This window comes from Capsicum annuum, chromosome 6 (genome assembly GCF_002878395.1).
Source record: "Capsicum annuum cultivar UCD-10X-F1 chromosome 6, UCD10Xv1.1, whole genome shotgun sequence".
NCBI classification, from domain to species: Eukaryota; Viridiplantae; Streptophyta; class Magnoliopsida; order Solanales; family Solanaceae; genus Capsicum; species Capsicum annuum.
In genome coordinates, this window is record NC_061116.1 from 47,892,921 (window position 1) to 47,915,310 (window position 22,390).

Here is a 22,390-nt window from a genome sequence, read left to right on the forward strand (position 1 = left end):
TTATCTCAATCACTTTTATATAACTCTCTTCTTTTTATATGTATAGAAAACTCCATCAAAAATCATTAGTGAATGTCAACAAGAAAAAAAAAGAGGGAGACCAAAAAAGACAACACCAGTAGCACCTAGTGCACCTCCTCTACCTAAAACACCTTTTGAACCTAGTGTTTTCCAAGCATCCTATTCTACACCTTTTGATTATTGTGTATCATCTTCAATGGATGGTACTACTAAAAGAGGAAGGGGTAATGATAGAAAAAAAATAGCTCCATTGAAAAGGTCAAAAGTAATGGGAATGGGTGCGTTCCAAGCTGAAAATGGATTCAAAGTCCTAAATGTAAGTATCTTACTTTGTTATATCTTATGTACATTATGAGTCTTTAATGTATGACAAAATGAATAATTTTTATCCTTCATTGTAGCCTAGCATGCCTAGCAGTAAAATCTGCTCTACTGATCAAGCAAAGGTGACAAGATCAGCTGATATAACTGGTAACATTAGTTATATACCAAGTACTACCAGTAAACTAAAATGAAATGGAAAAGCAGCAATATCAACAAAAAAACTACAAGACATTAAAGAGAAGAAAAGAAAGAAGAATGTGGGAAGCAGTTCAAATAATCCAAGTCAAAATAACACTTCTTCAAAGTCAAAGATGCCCTAAAAATTATAGTGATGTTGATTATTTTAAGCATTGTTTTAAGTTAGACCAGTTGACATTAATTTGTATTTGAGAATGATGATGGTGAACTACTTACAGGTTGTTATTTTCTGTTTTGTACCTTAATGAATGTTGCCTTATGTTAGGCATTATGACTGTTGTCTTTTCTTAGTTGCTAAAAACAGTGTGTTGATAAAATTTTGCCTTATGTTAGGCATTGAATTTGTAATGAATGATCGTATTTTGTTGTGTTCAAATGATGGCGTTGTGGTGTTGTTGTAAAGTTGTGTTGTCACAACAGTTGCGTTGTTTTAAAGTTGTGTTGTCGAAAAAGTTGTCTTTACAAAATGGTGGACGGTGTTGATTATATAGTTGTGTTGACACAACATTGTAATTACATGTTCAAAGTAAATAATTTAAAGAAGATACATTGAATTACACAAGACATAATTGAACACTCAACTAAAATATCATAACACACCATAATCCGAATGTCTATATAGGTAGAAACACATACAAACTCAAACATAAACAATCAATTTACTACTTTAAACAGAGTTATTGCCAATGAAAATGGCAACAACACAAATCCAAATACAAAAAAGTGTCTTCCTAATGAACCTACACCATTTCCATCTTCCATTGAGTCTCTTTTCCGAAGTCAACTTGTCAATTTAAACCTGTTTAAGCCACAATTCTTGTTTCAAATATTTGATTTTGTTCACTAATCTTAGAAGGATAAAATTTGATCTTGGATTGACTTTTTCTTTGTCCCTCCATAGAAAAAAATTACACTTTTGATCCTATAAAAAAATTTACAAATCAGTACATTACCAACAAACAAATCTAAAGTAGAGTAAACTACGATGAAAATAAATACATACACCATAGTAGGGACAAGACTAAAATCTTCTTCCTAGATTTGATTTAGACTATGAAGTTTGCAAGTTCAACAAAATTCCATGTTTGCATCTCACTACAGCATTAAGCATTAGGTCTGATTCATCCATACAAAGCTCATTCAATTTCACATTTGCCATATGAAGAATTCCGACAAAATCAATCAACAAATTACGAACCCCAAATTAAAGTTGGACAAGATTATAAATCACAACTTCAAGAGTTCAACAAAAAATTGGGATTACAAACAAAGCTAAGAAGATCTTTTGACAGAAATCGAAAAAAAAATGGAGGAGAAGAAGTCTCGAAGAAGAAGATGAGTTTGGACCGTTGGGGACACACATATTAATAATTGGAAATTAGAAAGTCTCAATTAGAAAGATAATAAAGAATTGAATAATATGTAATATAATATTTATTATATTATTAAAAATAATGACGTGGCAATTAGAAAATAAAGAATTTAAAGTGAAAAGGAGTCAACTGACGCATCCATGGGCGGTGTAGTCACGTCCATTGACAAGTCAACAATTGGGGGGAGTAATAAATTCAGTAAAAAAAATTTAAGGGGGTAATAGGTCTCTCGTAAAGATTGAGTGTGTAGTTGAAATTTTGACTAAAGGTTGGGAGGGGGGGATAATAGACTATTTTCTCTTGAATAAATCTTATCATATGTAAATTTAAATTAATTAAACTTCAATATGAATACGAATGTTGAACGGAAAAAAGAATAGGTCGGTAAACCCTTTTATTATTCACAGCATGTCAAATGCACCTCATGAATCCCGACTTAGAGAATATCTAGTTTATGCACTATTCTTCATTTATTTTTGTCAACCGACTGACTATGACTTTTGAGGAAGAATTGATATAAATTATGATTAAAGACTCAATTTTCCTGAAGATGACCCAACTCTTATTCAAGGACACTTGTTAACTTTCGACTAATTTATGAAAAAATTAATGCTTGTTTTGGTGAATGGGCCTTGGACTTTCTTAGATAGTTATCTCCAAACTCCTTTAGGTGACTTGTGTTAATAATAAAATATTAAAAGTGTGAAAATCCTTAAAAAAATGATTTGAACTTTTTACTCTTCATTAAAAGACTCTTCTTTAGTTACATTATTTTTTAAAATTTATTATTTAATTATTTTTTATTATATTAACTAGACTTCCTAAAATATATGGTAGGAGAATTAATTAATATTTTTCTTTCTACTATTCAATTAGAAAAATACTACTAAAATAGGACTCTATTAAGAAAATATTTCTATAAATATTGAGATGTACATTAAACTAGAGAACAAACCGGTTTGCCTATTGGGAGAATATGATTGATGCTCATCTAACTTGATTCAATTGCATGTCTAAATTGGTGGATGTTTGATTTTCTAAGCCTTAACTTTTTCACTATTTTTGTCAGCATAATAGAATTCAACATGTGTGTGTGTGTGTGTGTGTGTGTATATATATATATATATATATATATATATATATATATTTATATATCTTCTTTGTTTTCAATCAAAATCATTCTTTAGGGTCAAAATTTTCACTCAGACAAGATTAGTTGGATCAAAATTGAAGTTTTGTGATCACTATTATATTTTTTTTATATAGTTTACAGGTGATAGATGAATGTCGGTTGGCTTTGAAGAATTTATTGTGTAAACGATAGGTTTAATTGTATTATTCTGATATCCTAATTATCTTATTGTTTTATTTTAATTTACAGATACTAGATGAATGTGGTTAGCTTTGAAAAACAAATTTAGGTAAAGGTTAGGTTTAATTGTATTATCGTAATATCTCTTTTTAGTTTGTTATTTTGTGGTATTTTACAGTTCGTAGATGAATCTCGGTCGGTTTTGAGAAATTTTTCTGTGTAAAATTTAAGTTTGATTGTATTATTTTGATATCTTTTTTATCATATTATTTTACTACAGTTTACAGGTGATAGATAAATATTGATCGACTTTGAAGAATTTTTTTATGTAAAGGCTAGGTTTAGTTGTATTATTTTAATATATCTATTATCGTATTATTTTATTTTTGTTTACAGTGGTAGATGAGTGTCAGACGATTTTGAAAAAAATTTTGTGTGTAAAGATTAGATTTAATTGTATTATTTTAATGTTTCTATCATTGTATTGTTTGGTTGCAATCTACAGATGGTAGATGAATATCAATCGACTTTTAAAAATATTTTTGGTAAAGACTACAACAACAACAACAACAACATAACTAGTGTATTCCCACCTAGCGGGGTCTGGGGAGGGTAGAGTGTACACAGATCAGAGTTGGGAGAAAAAATGAACACTTTTTTAGCCTTAGGAGCTAAAACAAACTCTCATTTTATTTTGGATACAAAACGGACAGTTTTCCCATTTTGGGGCAAACTGCAACTAACACCAACTAACACCGTTTGCTGAAAATGTTTAGGGTTAAATTTGTTATTGTGGTTTGTCCAAAAATGGGCAAACTACATTTCTTCTTGTGTGAATAAGAGAATCGCTCGAAGTCTGAAAATATTCCAATTTTTTTGTTCACGTGAATTGTAGAAGATTCTTGAAAATTAGATTTGTCATTTCAATGAGAAATTTTCATTTATAAATATGTGTTGTTGTTTACCATTTGTTGAAAAAAAATATCTTTGTCTATACATTAAGTTTGGCTCAATAAAATCATTTTTATTGAAACATATATATAACGATTTTTAAAAAATATAAAAAATATAATGTCTTTACCTATCCATTGATTCAATTGGAGTGTGACAATATAGGTTAGTCGGTTCTTGATTGGTCGGTTCTCCAAACTCACAATTTTGAGAACTCCAATGAAAATTATGTTGATTTAGTGAAGCCAAACCGTCATTTTCTCTATCAAATCCTACTACTATTTGTTGTTGAATAGAATTGCTTGGCCAACCAGCACTGAAATTAGTAAAACACATACTATTTCAAATATCAAATTCATTATCAGATGATTCTTCATCCTGAATAGCTCTTTACGTTTTGACATACATATCAAGTGTTGCTAAACGCATTTGGTTACAAAATATCTCAGAACTACGAAGAAAAGTTGATAAAGAGTCATCATTTTAAATTTGAGTCTCCTAAAAAATTATATGATCGTTACCCTTTATTGATATGGGATATCGATCATTGATAAGAATAGAAAGTTCAGCATCATGTACCTTCATTTTACTCTGAAAAAGACGTACAAGACGTTCATATTTGAGTGTCATTGGAAACACTTGAACTATTTTCGCAGGAAGACTATATCTAATGGAACCACCTTTGTATAAAACTTCTCCACCCCAAAATAATCTAACCCTAACAGTGTCACTCATTATTTTTATCCTTATAAAAAAGTTTTTAGTGAATAATGAATATTGCTATAGATGAATGAGATAAATGGTAAACAACAACACATACTTATAAGTGAAAAATTCTCATTGAAATGACAAATCTAATTTTCAGGAATCTTCAGCAATTCACGTGAAGAAAAAAATTGAAATATTTTCAGACTTCAAGCGATTCTCTTATTCACACAAGAAGAAATGTAGTTTGACCATTTTTGGGCAAATCACAATAACAAATTTAACCCCAAATGTTTTCAGCAAACGATGCTAGTTGGTGTTAGTTGCAGTTTGCTCCAAAATGAGCAAACTGTCCGTTTTGTATCCAAAATAAAATGAGTGTCCGTTTTGGCTCCTAAGGCTAAAAAAGTGTCCATTTTTGGTCCCAACTCCACAGATCATACCACTACCTCAGGTGAAGTAGAGAGGTTGTTTTCGATAGACCTCGGGCTTAGGACCAATAACAGTATAGCAGACATAAAAATAAATGCATATAAACTTGTATAGGCAAAATAAACTAACTGTTATAAAATAAGAAAGAATATAGAATAGAGAATGGAGATGTCAAATTCACGAAAAAGATCATATGTGAAAGAATCATCAGATTATGGGTTTGTGTAATTCTTATTTCTCTTGAGGAATGATTTACAATGAAAGAAACCCTTCTATTTATAGAAAAAATTTGTCCCTAGTTTCACACTAAAAGATAAATACATCTAATCCTGATAGACATCAAATAAATCCTGATAGATCTTGATAGACATTCACTATAATTGATATATATCATAACACTCCCCCTTAAATATCTAATAATACGCATATAGGGTGCCTCATTAAAAACCTTACAAAAAAAATCCAGTGGGATAAAACCTCGTAAGGGAAAAAGAGTACAGTGCGTATTAGCTTCCCCAAATAAGAACTTCTTTGAACCTTTGCATTCTGATCTTGTGCACCATCTTCTTAAAAGTTGCAGTTGGAAGAGACTTGATGAATAAGCCAGCCAAATTGTCACTTGAACGAGTCTGTTGTACGTCAATATCACCATTCTTTCTAAGCTCATGTGTATAGAAGAGTTTTGGCGAAATGTGCTTCATTCTATCTCCTTTTATGAATCCTCTTTTAAGTTGTGTTATGCATGTTGCATTATCTTCATATAAAATCATGGATACTTTGTCATATTTCAAGCCATATTTTTCTAGAATGAGATGTATTATGGACCTCAACCACACACACTCTTGGCTTGCTTCATGAATAGCTATAATCTTAGCGTGATTTGATGAAATGGCTACGATAGACTGCTTTGTTGATATCCAAGATATGGTAGTACCCCCACATATGAATACATAGCCTATTTGAGACCGAGCTTTATGCCGATCAGATAAGTACCCAGTATCAGCATAACCAACAAGACAAAACTGCAATCTTTAGAATAAAATAAGATCATATCGGTAGTCCCCTTTAGATACCGTAATATGTGTTTGATCCCATTCCAATGTCTCCTAGTAGGAGCAGAACTATAAATTGCTAGCAAATTTACTAAAAAGGCAATATCAGGCCTTATAGTATTTACAAGATAAATTAGTGCACCAATTGCACTAAGATATGGTATTTCAGGACCAAGGAGTTCCTCATTCTTTTTTTGAGGTCGAAATGGATCCTTATTCACATCAAGTGATCGAACAACCATCAGAGTACTTAATGGATGTGCTCCATCCATATAGAATCGTTTTAACACCTTTTTTGTGCAGGCAAATTGATGGACAAAGATACCGTTTGTCAAATGCTCAATTTGCAAACCAAGGCATAACTTTGTCTTTCTGAGATCTTTCATCTCAAATTATTTCTTTAGGTAATCAATTATCTTTTGAAGATCTATTGGCGTTCCAATAAGGTTTATGTCGTTGACATAGACAACAAGTATAACAAACTCTGACGTTGTTTTCTTTATATTTCATCATTCGTATAACCTTCTTTAGATAAATATTCACTAAGATGGTTATACCATATGCGTCCAGATTGCTTCAAACCATACAATGATCTTTGCAATCTAATGGAATACATTTTCCGAGGCTTTGAACTATATGCTTTCAAAATTTTAAATCCTTCAGAAATTATCATGTATATCTCATTATCAAGTGATTCATATAGATAGGTTGTTACCACATTCATCAAATGTATTTCAAGTCTCTCATGGACAGTGAAACTAATAATATAACGCAATGTTATTGCCTCCATAACTAGTGAATATGTCTGGTCTAATCGACATTAGGCCATTGTAAAAAATCTTATGCAACAAGGCGTGTCTTATACCTTTGTATTTTATTTTTCTCATTTTTTTTCGCACAAAGACCTATTTATAGCCAACGGGCTTAACACCATTAGGTCTTTGAGTTATAGATCCAAAAACTTCACGTTTGGCAAGTGAATTCAATTCAGATTGAATTGTTTCTTGACATTTTGGTCAGTTATTTCTTTGTGGACATTCTGTGACAAATCGAGGTTCAAGATCCTCACTTTCTTGCATGATTTTTGTTGCAACATTATATGCAAAGACATAATCCACTACTATTTCAGATCAATTCAAATTAGCTTCAACATTACTTGAATTTATGGATAGTTCCTTATTTTCTTGAGTCTCATTGAACCCTTCAGAGATATCAACATTGCTCATATCTTGAACTTCCATATGAGAATCTTTCATAGTGTCATCTTGACTATTTGTTCTTCTTTTTCTAGGATTTCGATCCTTAGAACCTAATGGTTTACCACGCTTTAAGCGTGCTTTAGATTCATTAGCTATGAAACTGGTGGATGGTCCTTTAGGAACATCAATTCGAATTGGGATATTCTTTGCAGGAATATATGATTTAGTGATCCTTTTCTAATCTATAAATGCGTCTGGCATTTGATTTGTAATTTTATGCAGATGAATAATCTTTTGTACTTCTTGCTCACAAATAGAATCATGTGGATCCAGATGAGATAGTGATAGATTTTTCCACAAAATTTCTCTTTTGATGTCACAATTTTATCCCCCTAATTTTGGAAAAACTATCTCATCAAATCGACAATCTGCAAATCGAGCAGTGAACATAGCTCACGTTAATGGTTCAAGATAGCGAATAATGGAGGATGATTCAAACCCAACATAAATTTCTAACCTTCTTTGGGGGCCCATCTTGGTGCACATTATCTATTTAATAGATAATGTGGCTAGTTAAAACCTTACTAGAAAAAAACCCTGTGGGAGAAAAAATTTAGTGAAGGAAAAAGAGTACATATCTCTAACAATACGCATATAGACTGACTCATTAAAAAACTTACAAGGAAAATCCAATAGGACAAAACCTTGAAAAGGAAAAAGAGTACAACGCGTATGTGCTCTCCCTGATGAGAACATCAATGAACTTTTGCATCTCAATCTTGTGCACCATCTTTTTGAAAGTAGAAATTGGAAGAGACTTGGTGAATAAATCAGCCACATTATCACTCGAACGAATCTGTTGCATGTTAATATCACCATTCTTTAGTAGATCATATGTATAGAAAAACTTTGATGAAGTGTGCTTTGTTCCATCTCCTTTTTATGATTCCTTCCTTAAGATGTGCTATGCATGTTGCATTATTTTGGTATAAAGTTATGGGTAGATTGTCACATTTCAAACCACATTTTTCTCGAATAAGATGTATCATGGACCTCAACCATACATATTCTCGGCTAGCTTCATTAATAGCTATTATCTCATCATGATTCAATGAAGTAGCTAGATAGACTGCTTTGTATATCTCCAAGATATGACAGTATCCCCACATGTGAACACATTGCATATTTGAGACCGAGATTTATGTGGGTTAAATAATTCCCATCATCAGCATAATCAATAAGATCGAGACTGCAATCTTTAGAATAAAATAAGCTCATGTCTTTTATCTCATTTCTATATCTCCTAGTAGTAGGAGAAATATACCTTGCTAACAAATTAATCAAAAAGGCTCTATCAGGCCTTGTACTATTTGCAAGATATATTTTGTCAAGTGACAATATTCAACTTTTCATGTGTGACATCTTCAAGTATGTGGAGTGCAAATCAAATAAGTTTTCACTTACCAAGATGCATCCTTTCATGTCACTTTATAAATATTTATTTCTACGTCAGCATGCTTAAATTAACGTAGAATTTAGATCCTCATAATCTTTTACAATATTATGCCACTATTGTATCTAAGATATTATTGATGATATATCATTTCGTTTTGGTTCACAGTGTGACATAACATTTTGAGATTTCATCACTTCATTTTTTTCAGGTACCTGAACCTGTCATAGGTTTCAGGAAGTGTTATGTCATAGGCTCTTCAAAATCACATTGTCTTCTTATTATGATCATTTGCTCCTTATCCTTTTCAAGGATTATTTCATTTGAAACCGATTATTCTACCATGCTTTATACATGCATAAATTTTGTCCTTTAAAAATACAAAATAGACGCACTTGCAGCTTAGATATGAGATTAAATTTGATTCAGTAAATGCTTCCGGCATATGACTTGAATTATCTTTTGAATGAGGATCTGATGATAATTCCTAACATATTTCATAACTGCCTGTAATCTCCCCCCTTCTTTTTTGAGGAATACATCTTTGTGCATCATGGTATATTTATTAATTGTATACTGCACATCAAAATTATTAGATGAAATAGTTGGTTCCTGATCTTGAACCAATTAAGAGGGAAGAAATAATTATAATTTATTGATCTAATGCATACAAGTCTTATTGTATGCAACATATCGTATTCCAGACCAACACATGAAGTTTTGTTCTCATCGGCAATGATTTAGCTATTTATTGAAGGCATTCAATGCCAAATCATTTTCATCAAGATGAATTGTCTTGATGCACAATCTAAAAGTTATGCTCTTAACTCAATTTTATTGAGCAAGCAACTTTATGAATGTCAAACTACAGGTTGACAATAAATGTACATGTGATTATTTTATTGATGCATCTTTTCAACATATCACATGAAAGGTGAACGAAACCTTATTCACCTTTTATATTTTTCAGATTTTAAGGGATCCAATCCAATTAGTTGGTCCAACCAACTTATCATGAGAACAAACAACATGAATAATTCTTGAAGAATTTTCTAATTCTTCATTACATGTCCAATACTCAATATTCACATCTTCGGGATGTCATAATCGTCCATATCAACTTATGAACTTTTATTCTAGCAAACTCCAAGTTTACCATGACATGTACCTTTTTAATTTAGTAAATTTCAGATTTACAATTACATGAATAAATTTTAGATTTACTACTTTAGAAGTAGATTTCAAAATAACTCTTCTCGATTATTCTACCTTATTGGAAAGTGAATTGTGAAGTCATTACAATCAAGTTCACGTTTGTTGATAAGCTTCACTAAATATCATCACATTCACCCAGGGAATGGATCTATGCTTATTAACAATTAAAATTCTCATTTCCATGAATGAAATATAATCGTGTCTTAAGCCTATCAAATTGATAACTTATAACCTCTTTTATGATATTGCTACTTCGGGAGTAAATCGAGGCATACATATGATCTAGAGAATTTTTCTCTAACATATCTTATGATCATAATACGCGTGTGAAAATATCATCACTTTTGATGATTATTATCATATTGTCCCTCCACACGTATATTCGTGCATTCAATCACTTATCTTCTTTCAAACATATTATGCACTGTTATCATATACACTTCAAGAATGAAGTAAGTTGTCATATTTCAGACTTATCATATATTACTACCACATTCACTTCATGGAATGGAGCATATTCAATGGGACATATTTCATGACTTTTCATTAAAAACATATTATTTTGCCTTAGCCATCATAATATCATCAATATGATGCATTGAGATTCAAACTTAACGTCTTACCCATATAAAGGCGTCTTAGGTAAATTGATGGGACTTAAACCCAACATATTGTCATCCCTTTTGATAATATTGTTCTTGAGGAATAAATTTAAAACGTAAATGGTTCCAAATCAATTATTTTTTCTCAAATCCAACAATAATTATATTATTAGTAACAAAAGAAAGATAATATAAGGAATGACTAATATTAGATCCACAAGATACTACTAAAAACTATATATCTGAAATCATAGACAACGCTCCACCCGCGAGCAAGAAACTTCAAAAACAAATAAAGAACGCTCACTTACTATTACCGATGCACTCCCACCCCCTACCCCTCTACCCTAATTCGCATCCTCCACACCTTCCTATCAAGGGTCATGTCCTCCGTAAGCTGTAACTGCTCCATTTCATACCTAATCACCTCCCTTCAATATTTCTTCGACCTACCTCTACCCCGCCTAAAATCATCCACTCTTTCCTGGTATGACTACGCATCCATCGCAACATCCTTATCTCCGTCACCTTTAACTTTTGGATGTGGGAGTTCTTAACTGACCAGCACTCTGCTCCATACAACATAGCTAGTCGGACTGTCACTTTGTAGAACTTATTTTTAAGCTTCGGGGGCACCTTCTTATCACATAAAACTCCCAAAGCGAGCCTCCATTTCAACCACCCTGCCCCAATACGATGCGTGACATCCTCATCAATCTCCCTATTGCCTTGAATCATAGACCCTAGATACTTGAAACTCTCCCTCTTCTGAATGGCTTGAGAGTCCAGCTTCACAGTCACATCAGCCTCTTGCGACACATCGCTAAACTTACACTCCAAGTACTCCGTCTTGGTCCTGCTCAAACAAAATCCTTTAGACTCAAAGGGTCTGTATCCAAATCTCCAACTCGTCAATCAATACCACATCATCAGCAAAAAACATACACCAAGGCACCCCCAGAATATGACGCAGCAACCCTATCAAAATCGAAAAGTGCTCTGAATCTCCACCTACCGTCCTCACCCGAGTCTACGCATCATCATATCTATCCTGAATCGACCTAACGTACGCCACGGGCATCCCTCTAGCCTCCAAGCACCTCCACAGAATCTCCCTAGGAACTCTATCATATGCTTTCTCAAGATCAATAAACACCATGTGCAAATCCTTCTTCCTCTTCCGAAACTGCTCCACTAATCTCATTCTCAGAGATTAGGTATAATAAATAAATCCATCTTTACATACTCAAAAGAGATTAAATTTAATTGTTATATTCATCTTTATTATTTAAATAAATATCCTATTTAATTTAATGTTTGAACTCATTAAAGTGAGGTCCACGCGCAAGATGCGTACAACTAAACTAGTAGGTAGTAAAATCATAGTGATTCACAATAAATATCAAATATTCTTTACCTAAACTTCATTTTGTGTTTAGCTATTAGGCAATGTTGTGCAATAAACATTTATTTCTTGAAGGAGTAATTTTATCCTCTTCGAGCCGATGATCTAAACCTCAAATCATTCCAGAGAAATAAAAAGGAACTTAGGTAATACTTCCTCCAATTTATAATAAATAAATTGTTAAATTTTGACACACATATTAAGAAAAAAAGCGTTAAAATTTACCATAATTTTTCATTTTTACCCAAAAAAAAAAAAAATTGACCTTGTAATCCTTTTCAAAAGTTAATTGGTTGTCAAATCATAAGGGCAAATTTAAAAAAAGATTCAATGATTCACTTATTTTGAAATACCAATAAATATCCCAACAATTCACTTATTCCGAAACGGAGGAAATACTATTAAATGACTTGGTTTAATCATGATATGAATTTCTATTAGTGGAGTAAAGTCATCATGATTATGTTAACAAATTGAAGTGACAAAGAGGATTCCATTAATTGAGATTAGACTATGCTTGTGAGTTGTGATTAGCATACCATCACATGAATGAGTCAATTCATGAAGCTTCATTTCAAGAAAAGACACAAGATACACACGGGAAATTGAGGACTCTATCAAACTTCCACGAAAGAATTAAATCGGTTGGGCACGCTGCTAATTCCTTGACGTATGTTATTTCTAGAAGATTAGAAATGCAAAGTGCAGAACTCCCCTACAATTCAAATAATGAAATTTTCAAATCATACATTAGAAGTTTACACGAGAGATTCAAATAATAATGAAATTCACAATGACATAAATACATTAGACAAACCAAAAATCGTAAACATTATCAAAGATTCGGTACATTATCCATGAGAAAAAAAATGAAACATAGATGCAACCAAAAAAGTAAGGCAATTGGAAAGAACATTAACAGCCACCGGATTTAGCACTAATATGATTGTGACCTAGATGATTTTTGTATGTCAACCGAGCCTTTGAGGTGCTTACAACAAAAATTAGTTTATACCAAGAGTTTATAAGATTTAATGATCTCTTAAATATTTCCCCTATTTCTCTAGTTGCAACTTCAACATGAGCAGTTTTGTGTTTCTCTGGGAAAATACATACATTTAGCCATCTTGCATACACCAGAAAAAAATGTTTTTTACACGCGCCATGAATTTCACAACTCAGCGGGAAGTAACCATAACAGTTCTTTCAATCAGTCGAAGCTGCAGTAACTATATAATATAATTGATATATCACACCAATCAAGAGGCAACGAAGTTTGATAGGCCCTATTGGTCAATGAAGTCTCTAATGCATGCCTCTACTAGTAGCTTAGAAACCTTCCAATGACACCCAAAGAAAAAGGGAATAAGAAATAGAAACAGAAAAAGAAGAACTACGGTATGCAGTCTGGACCAAAATATTAAACATTTTGGCTTAGACCTTGCTGCAACAAAATTGAATCCTGGTATAGAAATTTGAGGTTCTCACTAGCTATTGTGGATGATAAGGAAGCATTCCACCGGAATGTGGTATGCCATTCTGTCCGTGCATTGGCCTCATCCCAGGACCCATTTGAGGAGGCCTACTTGGAGGCATAGAGTAATGGTGATTGTGCATCTGCATTGGCATTTGTGGAGGTGCAGCACCAACAGGTGAGTTCCAGCCTGCTGAATGCTGAGGTACACCAATACCTTGAGGAGCTGAGGCATATTGTGCAGGTCCATTGTATGGATGAACACCTGGACCTCCTATTGAAGGAGGTTGCTGCCCCATGATTGAGGGGGATTGAGCGTTCATCATGGAGACATTAGAGATTGTATAATCTCTGCTGCGATCATTATTCACCTGATGTTACACCAGAAAGCACTCGATTTAGTGGAGTACTCTTTCCAACTAGGGAAAAACAACATCAAGTGAGGAGATGGCTGATGCTAAACTGTGCAGTGGTGGCTCCTATAAACTACTCCTAGCAGCTCTAACAAATAAATCTCTGACCCTTTTTACCTATATACTGAGATCAGTGTGGTGAGAGTAGGAGATATGAAGCTTACAAAATCCTCCTTCATATATGGAATGACCTTCTAAAGCCTTCTTTGCAGCCACTGCTGTCTGCACATCTGCAAGCACATCATATTTATTGCTTAGTACAACATAAAAACACTCCTAGGACTGAGTAATTGGAACAGTTCCAGTAATGTAATACTAGTACAAGGGGGACAAATTTTTGAGAGCGTAACAATACACTGTTTAGGTCAGATACAAATAGAATAACCACTAAGCTTCTTCAATCAATATATCTATACCTAAAACAAAGGATAACTTCATTGCTGAATTCCACATGCAAATAAAGCTGAGAACTGATCGTTAGCCTCTTTGCTAGAAATACTTTTGAACCAACAAAACAATCAACTAACAACTTTTCAGTGGAAAAACATACTTCTGAAAAATGGAAATTTTCATCCCACCTGGAAATTGTATCAGAGCCTGAACCCCACCATTCTTATCAAACATTGCAATCTTTAGCACAGGGCCGAAAGCTGAAAAAACCTGAACCCCACACATGAAAACAGATAAAGCAATGAATAACTCAGGAGGAAGGTCATAAGAGAATGTACAAAAACAATCTTGTAACTGAAGTGGGGTACCATGTGCAGGACATCCAAGGTTACAGCATATTGCATGTTCTCAATGGAAGCTAGAAGAACATTACTCTCAGGCTCCAGCTTCTTCCCATCTAAACCTACACTAATCTGAAACGTGAATGGAATAAATTTCAAGGGAAAGAAAGAAACCAGCATTTCATCACATATCAGCCAACATTACAAACAAATCCTAAGCACGAAGCATTAGAAGTGTGCCAACATACAAAATATAAGCATACAAACTGTAGTACTCTACCAATTAAATCATAATTTCCATGAAGATGCACTATCTTTAACGTAGCCCCCAAAATTGCAAAACACGACATGAAAGGGTATCATCTCTTTTGAAACAATTATTTTTTAGGTGTATAGAGTATATCTTGCTTGACTGATAAGTAGGCAAATTTGATAGATGAAGATGGTTGAGCCACATGCTTAAAACTGATTCTTGTTATTTAATGAATCTTTTTTGACTTGTCAAAAAGGAAAATTCATATACAAACAAAGAAGTAGGAAGATATAATGACCACACTCCAAGAGTTGTGACTAATTTATTACCTGACCAGTTGCATCAATGGCTGAGGGAGCGACGGGAAGGAGAGGATTGGTGTAGTCCCTAAATCAAAACCATATGAAAAAAGGATGATTAAAGAGAGGACAAAAGTAGTCAATAGACTATAAAGGAATTGGACGAGTGATGAAGAATATAAAGTTGCAGCATGTATTGCCAATTTTTCCATAGTAGAATAAGCAATCATCACGAATGTCTATTTAGCAGAAAGAGAGGGTCTCTAGGTGAGATAAAGAGATATCAGTTCTACCTGCTACGATGACTCTGAAACTTCACACTCAGATCAGTATGTGCAGAATATGTTATTTTGAGGGAGCAAGGTCCCAATTCTGAAATCAAATACCTAATGCACAAGAAAATGACAATAAAGATCAATGGCTAGTCTCACACACTAAGTATGACTAATATGTACTGATATTGCACAACTGATTATGGGTGTAAAGACATAGCAGCATTTTTTTGACAATATCATCCTAGTGTTTGAGCATATGCACATCAAAATAGCTAGCAATAGCAAGTCTAAGAAAAAGTCTCTTCTGGACAGCACCTTTTAACAGGGATCAGCTGATACTTCTTAAGAGAAGACGCAAGATCACAGGTTGTAGTTTATGAATGGATTCAGTAGCAACATTTAAACTGCAAATTTTAGCAGTAAACAGGCCGCATCACCAGAACTAAAATGAACCTAAGGAGCATTAAATGCGAACATCTAATGAGATATGGAATGGTCAAGGAACATGAGTGTACCCCTTTGGTAGATTCTTAAAAAAGCTCTCCAAAGATGTCGAGCCCCAATGTATGTGCACCACATCTACAGTAAATGATCCATAACAGTTGGGCTACTCCCCAATCTAAAATATAAATCCACAATCACCTAGGAATGCTTCTTCCATCAAGGGCATCCTTTGCAGAAGTGGCAGTTTCTACATCAGAAAATTGCACTAGGGCCTGAAAACGTTCCGAGGGAGAGTAGTGGACTTATCAGCTGAATGAATGATCAAGAGACATAATAAAACCAATCAAAGTTGATCAAATCCAACTTCAGTAACATACTAACCTGGAATCCAGCAGTTTTCTCGAATGTAGTAATCCTATGGACAAATCCAAAAGCTGAGAACACCTGAAAAAATAGGATTATAAGTACAAAAAACCAATTGAAGGTAAAATAAAAACACAAATTCGGAAACTTCTTAGATGTTACTATGCAATTTCAATCATCGTTTTCTTGAATAAAGAAGTTCAAATCTTCAAGATAAGAGGTAAACCACCTAGTTTCAAATGATTATCGAATGTATGTATATATCTGGTTAAGAAAGCTTAGGGCTCGACTTAGTGAGAATTAATGCAACCTAGTCAACTAATATCATCATTGATGTGGTCTTCAGCAGCAATAAGTGACGACACACAATTACAATATCTAATAAGCTATTAACATTAGAAGATAGATTTCGGAAATCAACACAAACAAGTAACGGAGAAAGAGGGTTTAGACAACTAATTGACCAAGGACAGAGAATTGAGGTTCTCTTAGACTTAAGTGTAGCTCCACACTAAAAATTGAGTTAATTTAAAATAATGGAGAAAATGAAACTACAACAGAAGACGAAATGCTGCATCCACTAACAAATGCCATATGCACAAATAACAATTTTGCCTCAGACAATAAGATGAACAGCATCCATTATGCACATGCCAGTGAGAAGAATCCAATTTTTTTTAATTTATTCTTCCATTTTCATTCTCAAAAAAAGAAAAGAAACATCTGACACTCCAAGGAAAGTCGAGACAGTTAAATTAAGAGAAAGGGGTGAGAAAGAGCCAGTGTTAAGAAAAGGAAAAAGGAAACAAACACACATGCGCTCTTTCTCCCAAAGCAATAAGCTGCCATTGCAGATATATCCTTGACATTGGCCTGCTAATCCATTCATATTCATGTCAAAGAGCACTCAACAAAGCAAGACATACTATAACCTAACACTAAAACTACACAGAAGCCTTTCTACGAAGAAGGTGTGCTCTTCATCATACGAATATGTAAGGAAGTAATATTACTTACCAAATGTAAAACATCAATACTGACAAGGCGTGCATCATTTCCCTCAATAGTTACCAATAATACACTTCCAGCTACATCAGCAGTAGTTTTGTTGTTCAATATCTCTTGCCTGTTGGAATACTGTAGATAGAAAGTTTTCCCGCGTACCTGAGCTGGTTCTGAGGAAGATGCGTAGTACAATATCATCGCAACAGCTTGATTCAATTCTGCCTACGATAATTAATAGACAGAGACTAAGAACATCAAGGATAAGTGTAGTTTCACTAGAAACAGAGATTTGAAGATAAAGGAAGTCCCATTTACAAACTCTATAAATGCTTGATTTCTGTTTGCTCCAACATTACATTTGGTATTGACAACTTCACCAAATGGCTTCCCCAGTTCGATCAGTTCCTCCTCTGTGCACTCCCATGGTAAGTTTCTTAAATGCAGAACTTTAGAGGGAGGCTGCGTGTATCTGAACTGAGGCTGGGTAGATACAGATGTCATTTCGAACCTCAAACCCAAGCTTCAATAAAAGCAACACAGATTAACCGCAGCAAGTAATGTTCCTTAAAAAGAAAGACCATATTCACGCGTAACCAAGACATTTACAATATGCAATTTTGTGTTCTTAATATTCCTACCTCATCACTCAAAAAATGTATTTAGCTAAAAGGTATAAGTAAAACAATCAAAAGATAAAGCATGTTTACGAACACATACTGATTCTATATTGAACAAACCAAATTTAGAGTACGTTCCACTACTTCCATATACTATCTGAGTATCTGTATAAGTAATTTCACGTCCTTCTTCAGGTCTCCACTCCGTATCATTTTTCTGAATGTTATTATACTATGCTTTTCCCAGAAGGATGCAACCAAAAGTTACTAACCCCTTGTGTTTTTTTCTAACTGTATACAGAGGGAAAACAGTTAAAAGTAGGCTTCTTCTCTACTCAGAAAGGCCTCAGACAAGGAGACCCTCTCTCTCCCTTCATTTTTACTCTAGCTACTATGGAAGGCCTCACCGAGATGCTGGACAAAGCAAAGGAATTGCAATTGATTAAGGGCTTTCAAGTGGGGCTCGATCTTAGACACTTTCTCTCAGTTTCTATCTGTTTTATGCAGATGGCACCTTGATCTTATGTGGGCCATCTTAACTTAACTTTGATTCTTTTTGAAGCTATTTCAAGGCTATACATAAATATGCCCAAAAGCTCTATTTCCCTGTCAATAAGTCACAAATTTGCCCAAGCTAGCTGGAATCCTATATTGTGGCACCGATACATGGCCCACCACTAATCTTGGGCTTTGACTTGGGGCAAAAATAAATCAACGGAGGTGTTGAATGGAGTTATTGTAAATTTGAAAAGAAGCTTGCTTCTTGGCAGAGGCAATATCTCTCTATGGGAGGAGGGTTGACACAGATAATAGTGGAGAACATTCTTGTGGGGAGAGGGCAGCAAGGGCCATAAATTTCATCTTGCTAATTGGTCAAAGGCCACCTTTGCAAAAAAAATAAGGAGGCCTAGGAATTAGGGACCTCTGCACCCACAACAAATGTTTGTTGATGAAGTGGCTATGGAGATTCAACCAATGAGAAAGTTATATGGAAGACTAGAGTACATATAACGATCTCCTGTTTCAGTTGGTTAGCCCTGAATGAAGCATGCCTAACACAAGGCCATCTCAGTAGAAGAAGGTTTCGACTGGCAACAGATGTTATACCAGACACCTTTTTCTTCATTTTCCCACTGCATCAGACATTTGGTGTATGTTTTTTTCTAGTCCAAGTTGGGTCACGTCAGACAACATCAAGGATGCTATTGAAAGCTGGTCACTATGGCTAGTTGACCACCCCATGAGTAAAGTCCGGCAAATGATACATCATGCATTTTGTGGTGTGTTTAGACAGAGAGGAATCACAGATGTTTTGATGGGTTATCAACTCCTATTTCTATCCTCAAAGCAAGGTTCTTTTTTGGTTATATAGTTGGATAAATTTAACCCCTACCAACTATCCTGTAAACCTTTTGGACTTCGTCAGCTCTTTAGTTTTTGCCTAGCTTTTTCTAGTTTATAGCTGACTTTTGTCCTCTTAGCTCACTCTTTTGTACAATCTGCATCTTCTTGATGCTTTTAATGAAATCATCTCACTTCATCAAAAAAAGAACAAAGAATGAAACATACACTTGTTATCCTCTTCCTTCTGTACGAAAATAACCCTTCAATGCTATAATAACAACACCATACTAGGCAGCTCATTCACACCCCCACCCCCTCAAACACAAAAAGGAATACCCCAATGAGAAAAAAATGAATTAGGATTGAATCAGAAAACTTCCAAACAGAAAAATCAATACAGATTAAGCAGCATTTCACAAAAAAAAAAAGTTAATTAACTCGTAGCCAGCGAAAAGACACCAAGTCACCAACTTAATCACCAATCATCCACAAAGTCCAGTTGGTCGATGCGCGTGAATGTCAAGCACACAAATCCGACCAAATTAGAGCAGTTAAAGCTAAGTCGCACAACCCCTCAAGCTTCAAATCCCAGGGAAGACCAAAAAAAACTAGGTGATTCTTCCCATCTTCCTAACCCCTGGTGACAGAGTTACTCTACCTATTACCAGTGGAGGGTGGCAACTATCCCGTGGAACTAGTTGGGGCGCTCAAAAGTTGGGCCGAACAACATGGTCATTGAAATTATTTTTTTTTAGAAAAAAAAAAAAAAGCAGCAAACAGATGGAACAAAGAAAAAAAAGGCACAAGAATTTTCGTGGCAGAGCCCAAAATGGTTATAAATCGAAAGCACGGTCATTCAGAAAATTAAAAATTTTGGGCAGACAAAGAAAGAAACAAAAAGAGAGACTTAAATTGGGCATACCAAGGCGGAGAAGAGCAGAGGATTTTGTTGTCGGGTTAATTGCAGCGGAAGAGCGAGCGGTAGATCTTGATAGTGGTGGGAATCAACAAAATATAGGAGGATGAGGTATAAAATGTCACCACTTTGATACAATATGTGAAATTTGTTATTTTGTGTCATTTAACTATTTTATTTTTTTTTGTAGTTATACTTCAATATTTTTGGAGTGTGAAATTTGTTATTTTGTGTCATTTAACTATTTTATTTTTTTTTGTAGTTATACTTCAATATTTTTGGAGTGTGGGAGTGATTGACATGATTTTTGATGCATTTTGTTATTATTTATGTGATATCGTGATTTTTTATTGCTTCGAGAGCCTTATTTTAGACTTATGCAGATATATTTTAATCCGTGCGACGTATGGTCGAACGGACTGTGCCAACAAGTTCGGAATATTGATTTTAGGTTAGGTAAACCTTTGGTTTGGGTCCCTGTGCACCCGAACTCATTTCGACTTATTGATTGAAAAATTGAAAAATTAGGTATGGGGCCCACATTTGATCGAAACGACCTCGGATGGAAAATTTGATTTCGTCAGCAAATCCAGAATATCAAATTTAGGGTGTTAGTATATTTGGTATAATTTTACGACTTATAAATTTTATTTCGATCCCCCATTTGAAAAATTGTGATTTCGGATTTCGGAAGTCAATTTATTGAAAAAAATGTTTTTTCAAAAATTCAACTTTGCCAGCGCGTTCAGAACGTCGAATTTAGTATGGCTACATTGTTTGCTTGCATATATCAAATTCAGAATGAATCCCGGGCATCCTGTCGAAGTCCATTTGGAGTTGGAAAAAAAAGACTGCACTGGTGCAGATTTTTCTGCTATTTATAGCAACTTTTTACCCCTTTTTGGCCTATTTTACTCATTTTTCATCTTGCATCTTGAGAGCTAAATCCAAAAATAGTTTGAGAGCTTAAAAGTAAAGCTTGTGGGAGCTTGAGAAGCGAGATTAACACTTATTTCTTGATTTTATTATGGATTTAAGGTAAGAATTCACCATTTTTTTTAGTAATTTCTTAATTAATTTCTCAAAACCCAAAAATCTTAGGGCTTGATTTTAAACCTCATTTTCTCTCATTTTCACTTGAATAGTATTTTTATCTTATAATTATTAGTTTTTCATCCATTTAACCTTCAAAACAATTTCAATTCTTGATTTTAATCCGAATTTCAAAAAATTTACTCGATAAAACTCAAAAATATTTTTTCTTCGATTTAAACCTCATTTTTTACTCGATTTAACTTGAGTTTTCAGCTGTAGGTTCCTAAAAATATGGGGAATATGTTTTTGAAGTAAAGTTTTGATTTTGTCCTTCTTTTTCGGAAACCCATTTTGGGGGCCCGTTTTAACCCTGAACTAAATGTAGTCAATATGGGTGTCATTGGTTTTGTTTTGACGCATAAATTTCATATTTGATATTTTTAGTGAAGTTTGGGATTGTTCGTGAAAAGTAAGGTCATGGGTTCAAGTGTAGCGGACTGATTTCGGCTTTCGAGGTAGGTTATGGCTTAACTCTTTCAGACTAGGTTGGGTAGTAAATGATGGTACAAAATTCATGTTAAGGGTGGGAACTAATCATGAAAAATGGTTATCTATGTGTTGTGTCCTTGTAGGGGCCTATATATGATGTAATTGTCAAAATTGAGTTATTATGTGATATATGTGATCGTGTGGGTCCTATGTGATATTAATAGCCTTGAATATATGTGAATAATTGTATTATGTTGTTAAGATGCTTAATATGGTACCATTAGCGTTATATTTATACTTTATTGGCATATGAGACATGTGAATATTCACGAATGAAAATGAAATAATGAGTGGATATTGGCTCACATGGTTGTGGAAACATATCATTGTAGTTGGTTGTGAAAATACTCATTGTGATTGGTTGTGAGCATTACATCCTCATATCATACTCATTCATGAAACATTAGTACCACCATGGCAATATCTGAGA

General features: G+C 34.0%; 1 protein-coding gene across 2 annotated transcripts; it reads right to left on the reverse strand.

Moving 5' to 3' along the window:
• Positions 1-13,452: 13,452 nt before the first annotated feature.
• LOC107873431 (polypyrimidine tract-binding protein homolog 2-like) lies at positions 13,453-20,556 on the reverse strand. Of its 2 annotated transcripts, none has more exons than XM_047414730.1 (11): positions 20,383-20,556; positions 17,815-17,979; positions 17,512-17,721; positions 16,513-16,575; positions 16,330-16,403; positions 15,706-15,798; positions 15,443-15,500; positions 14,888-14,992; positions 14,708-14,789; positions 14,294-14,359; positions 13,453-14,087 (listed from the first exon to the last, which is right to left on the reverse strand). In XM_047414730.1, exons 1-11 carry the CDS (start codon positions 20,539-20,541, stop codon positions 14,080-14,082), a joined length of 1,083 nt encoding a protein of 360 aa, XP_047270686.1. In that variant the 5' UTR covers positions 20,542-20,556; the 3' UTR covers positions 13,453-14,079. The 2 variants fall into 2 exon arrangements, with proteins under 2 accessions (XP_047270686.1, XP_047270685.1); XM_047414729.1 differs by having other exon boundaries at positions 14,247-14,359.
• Positions 20,557-22,390: the final 1,834 nt, after the last annotated feature.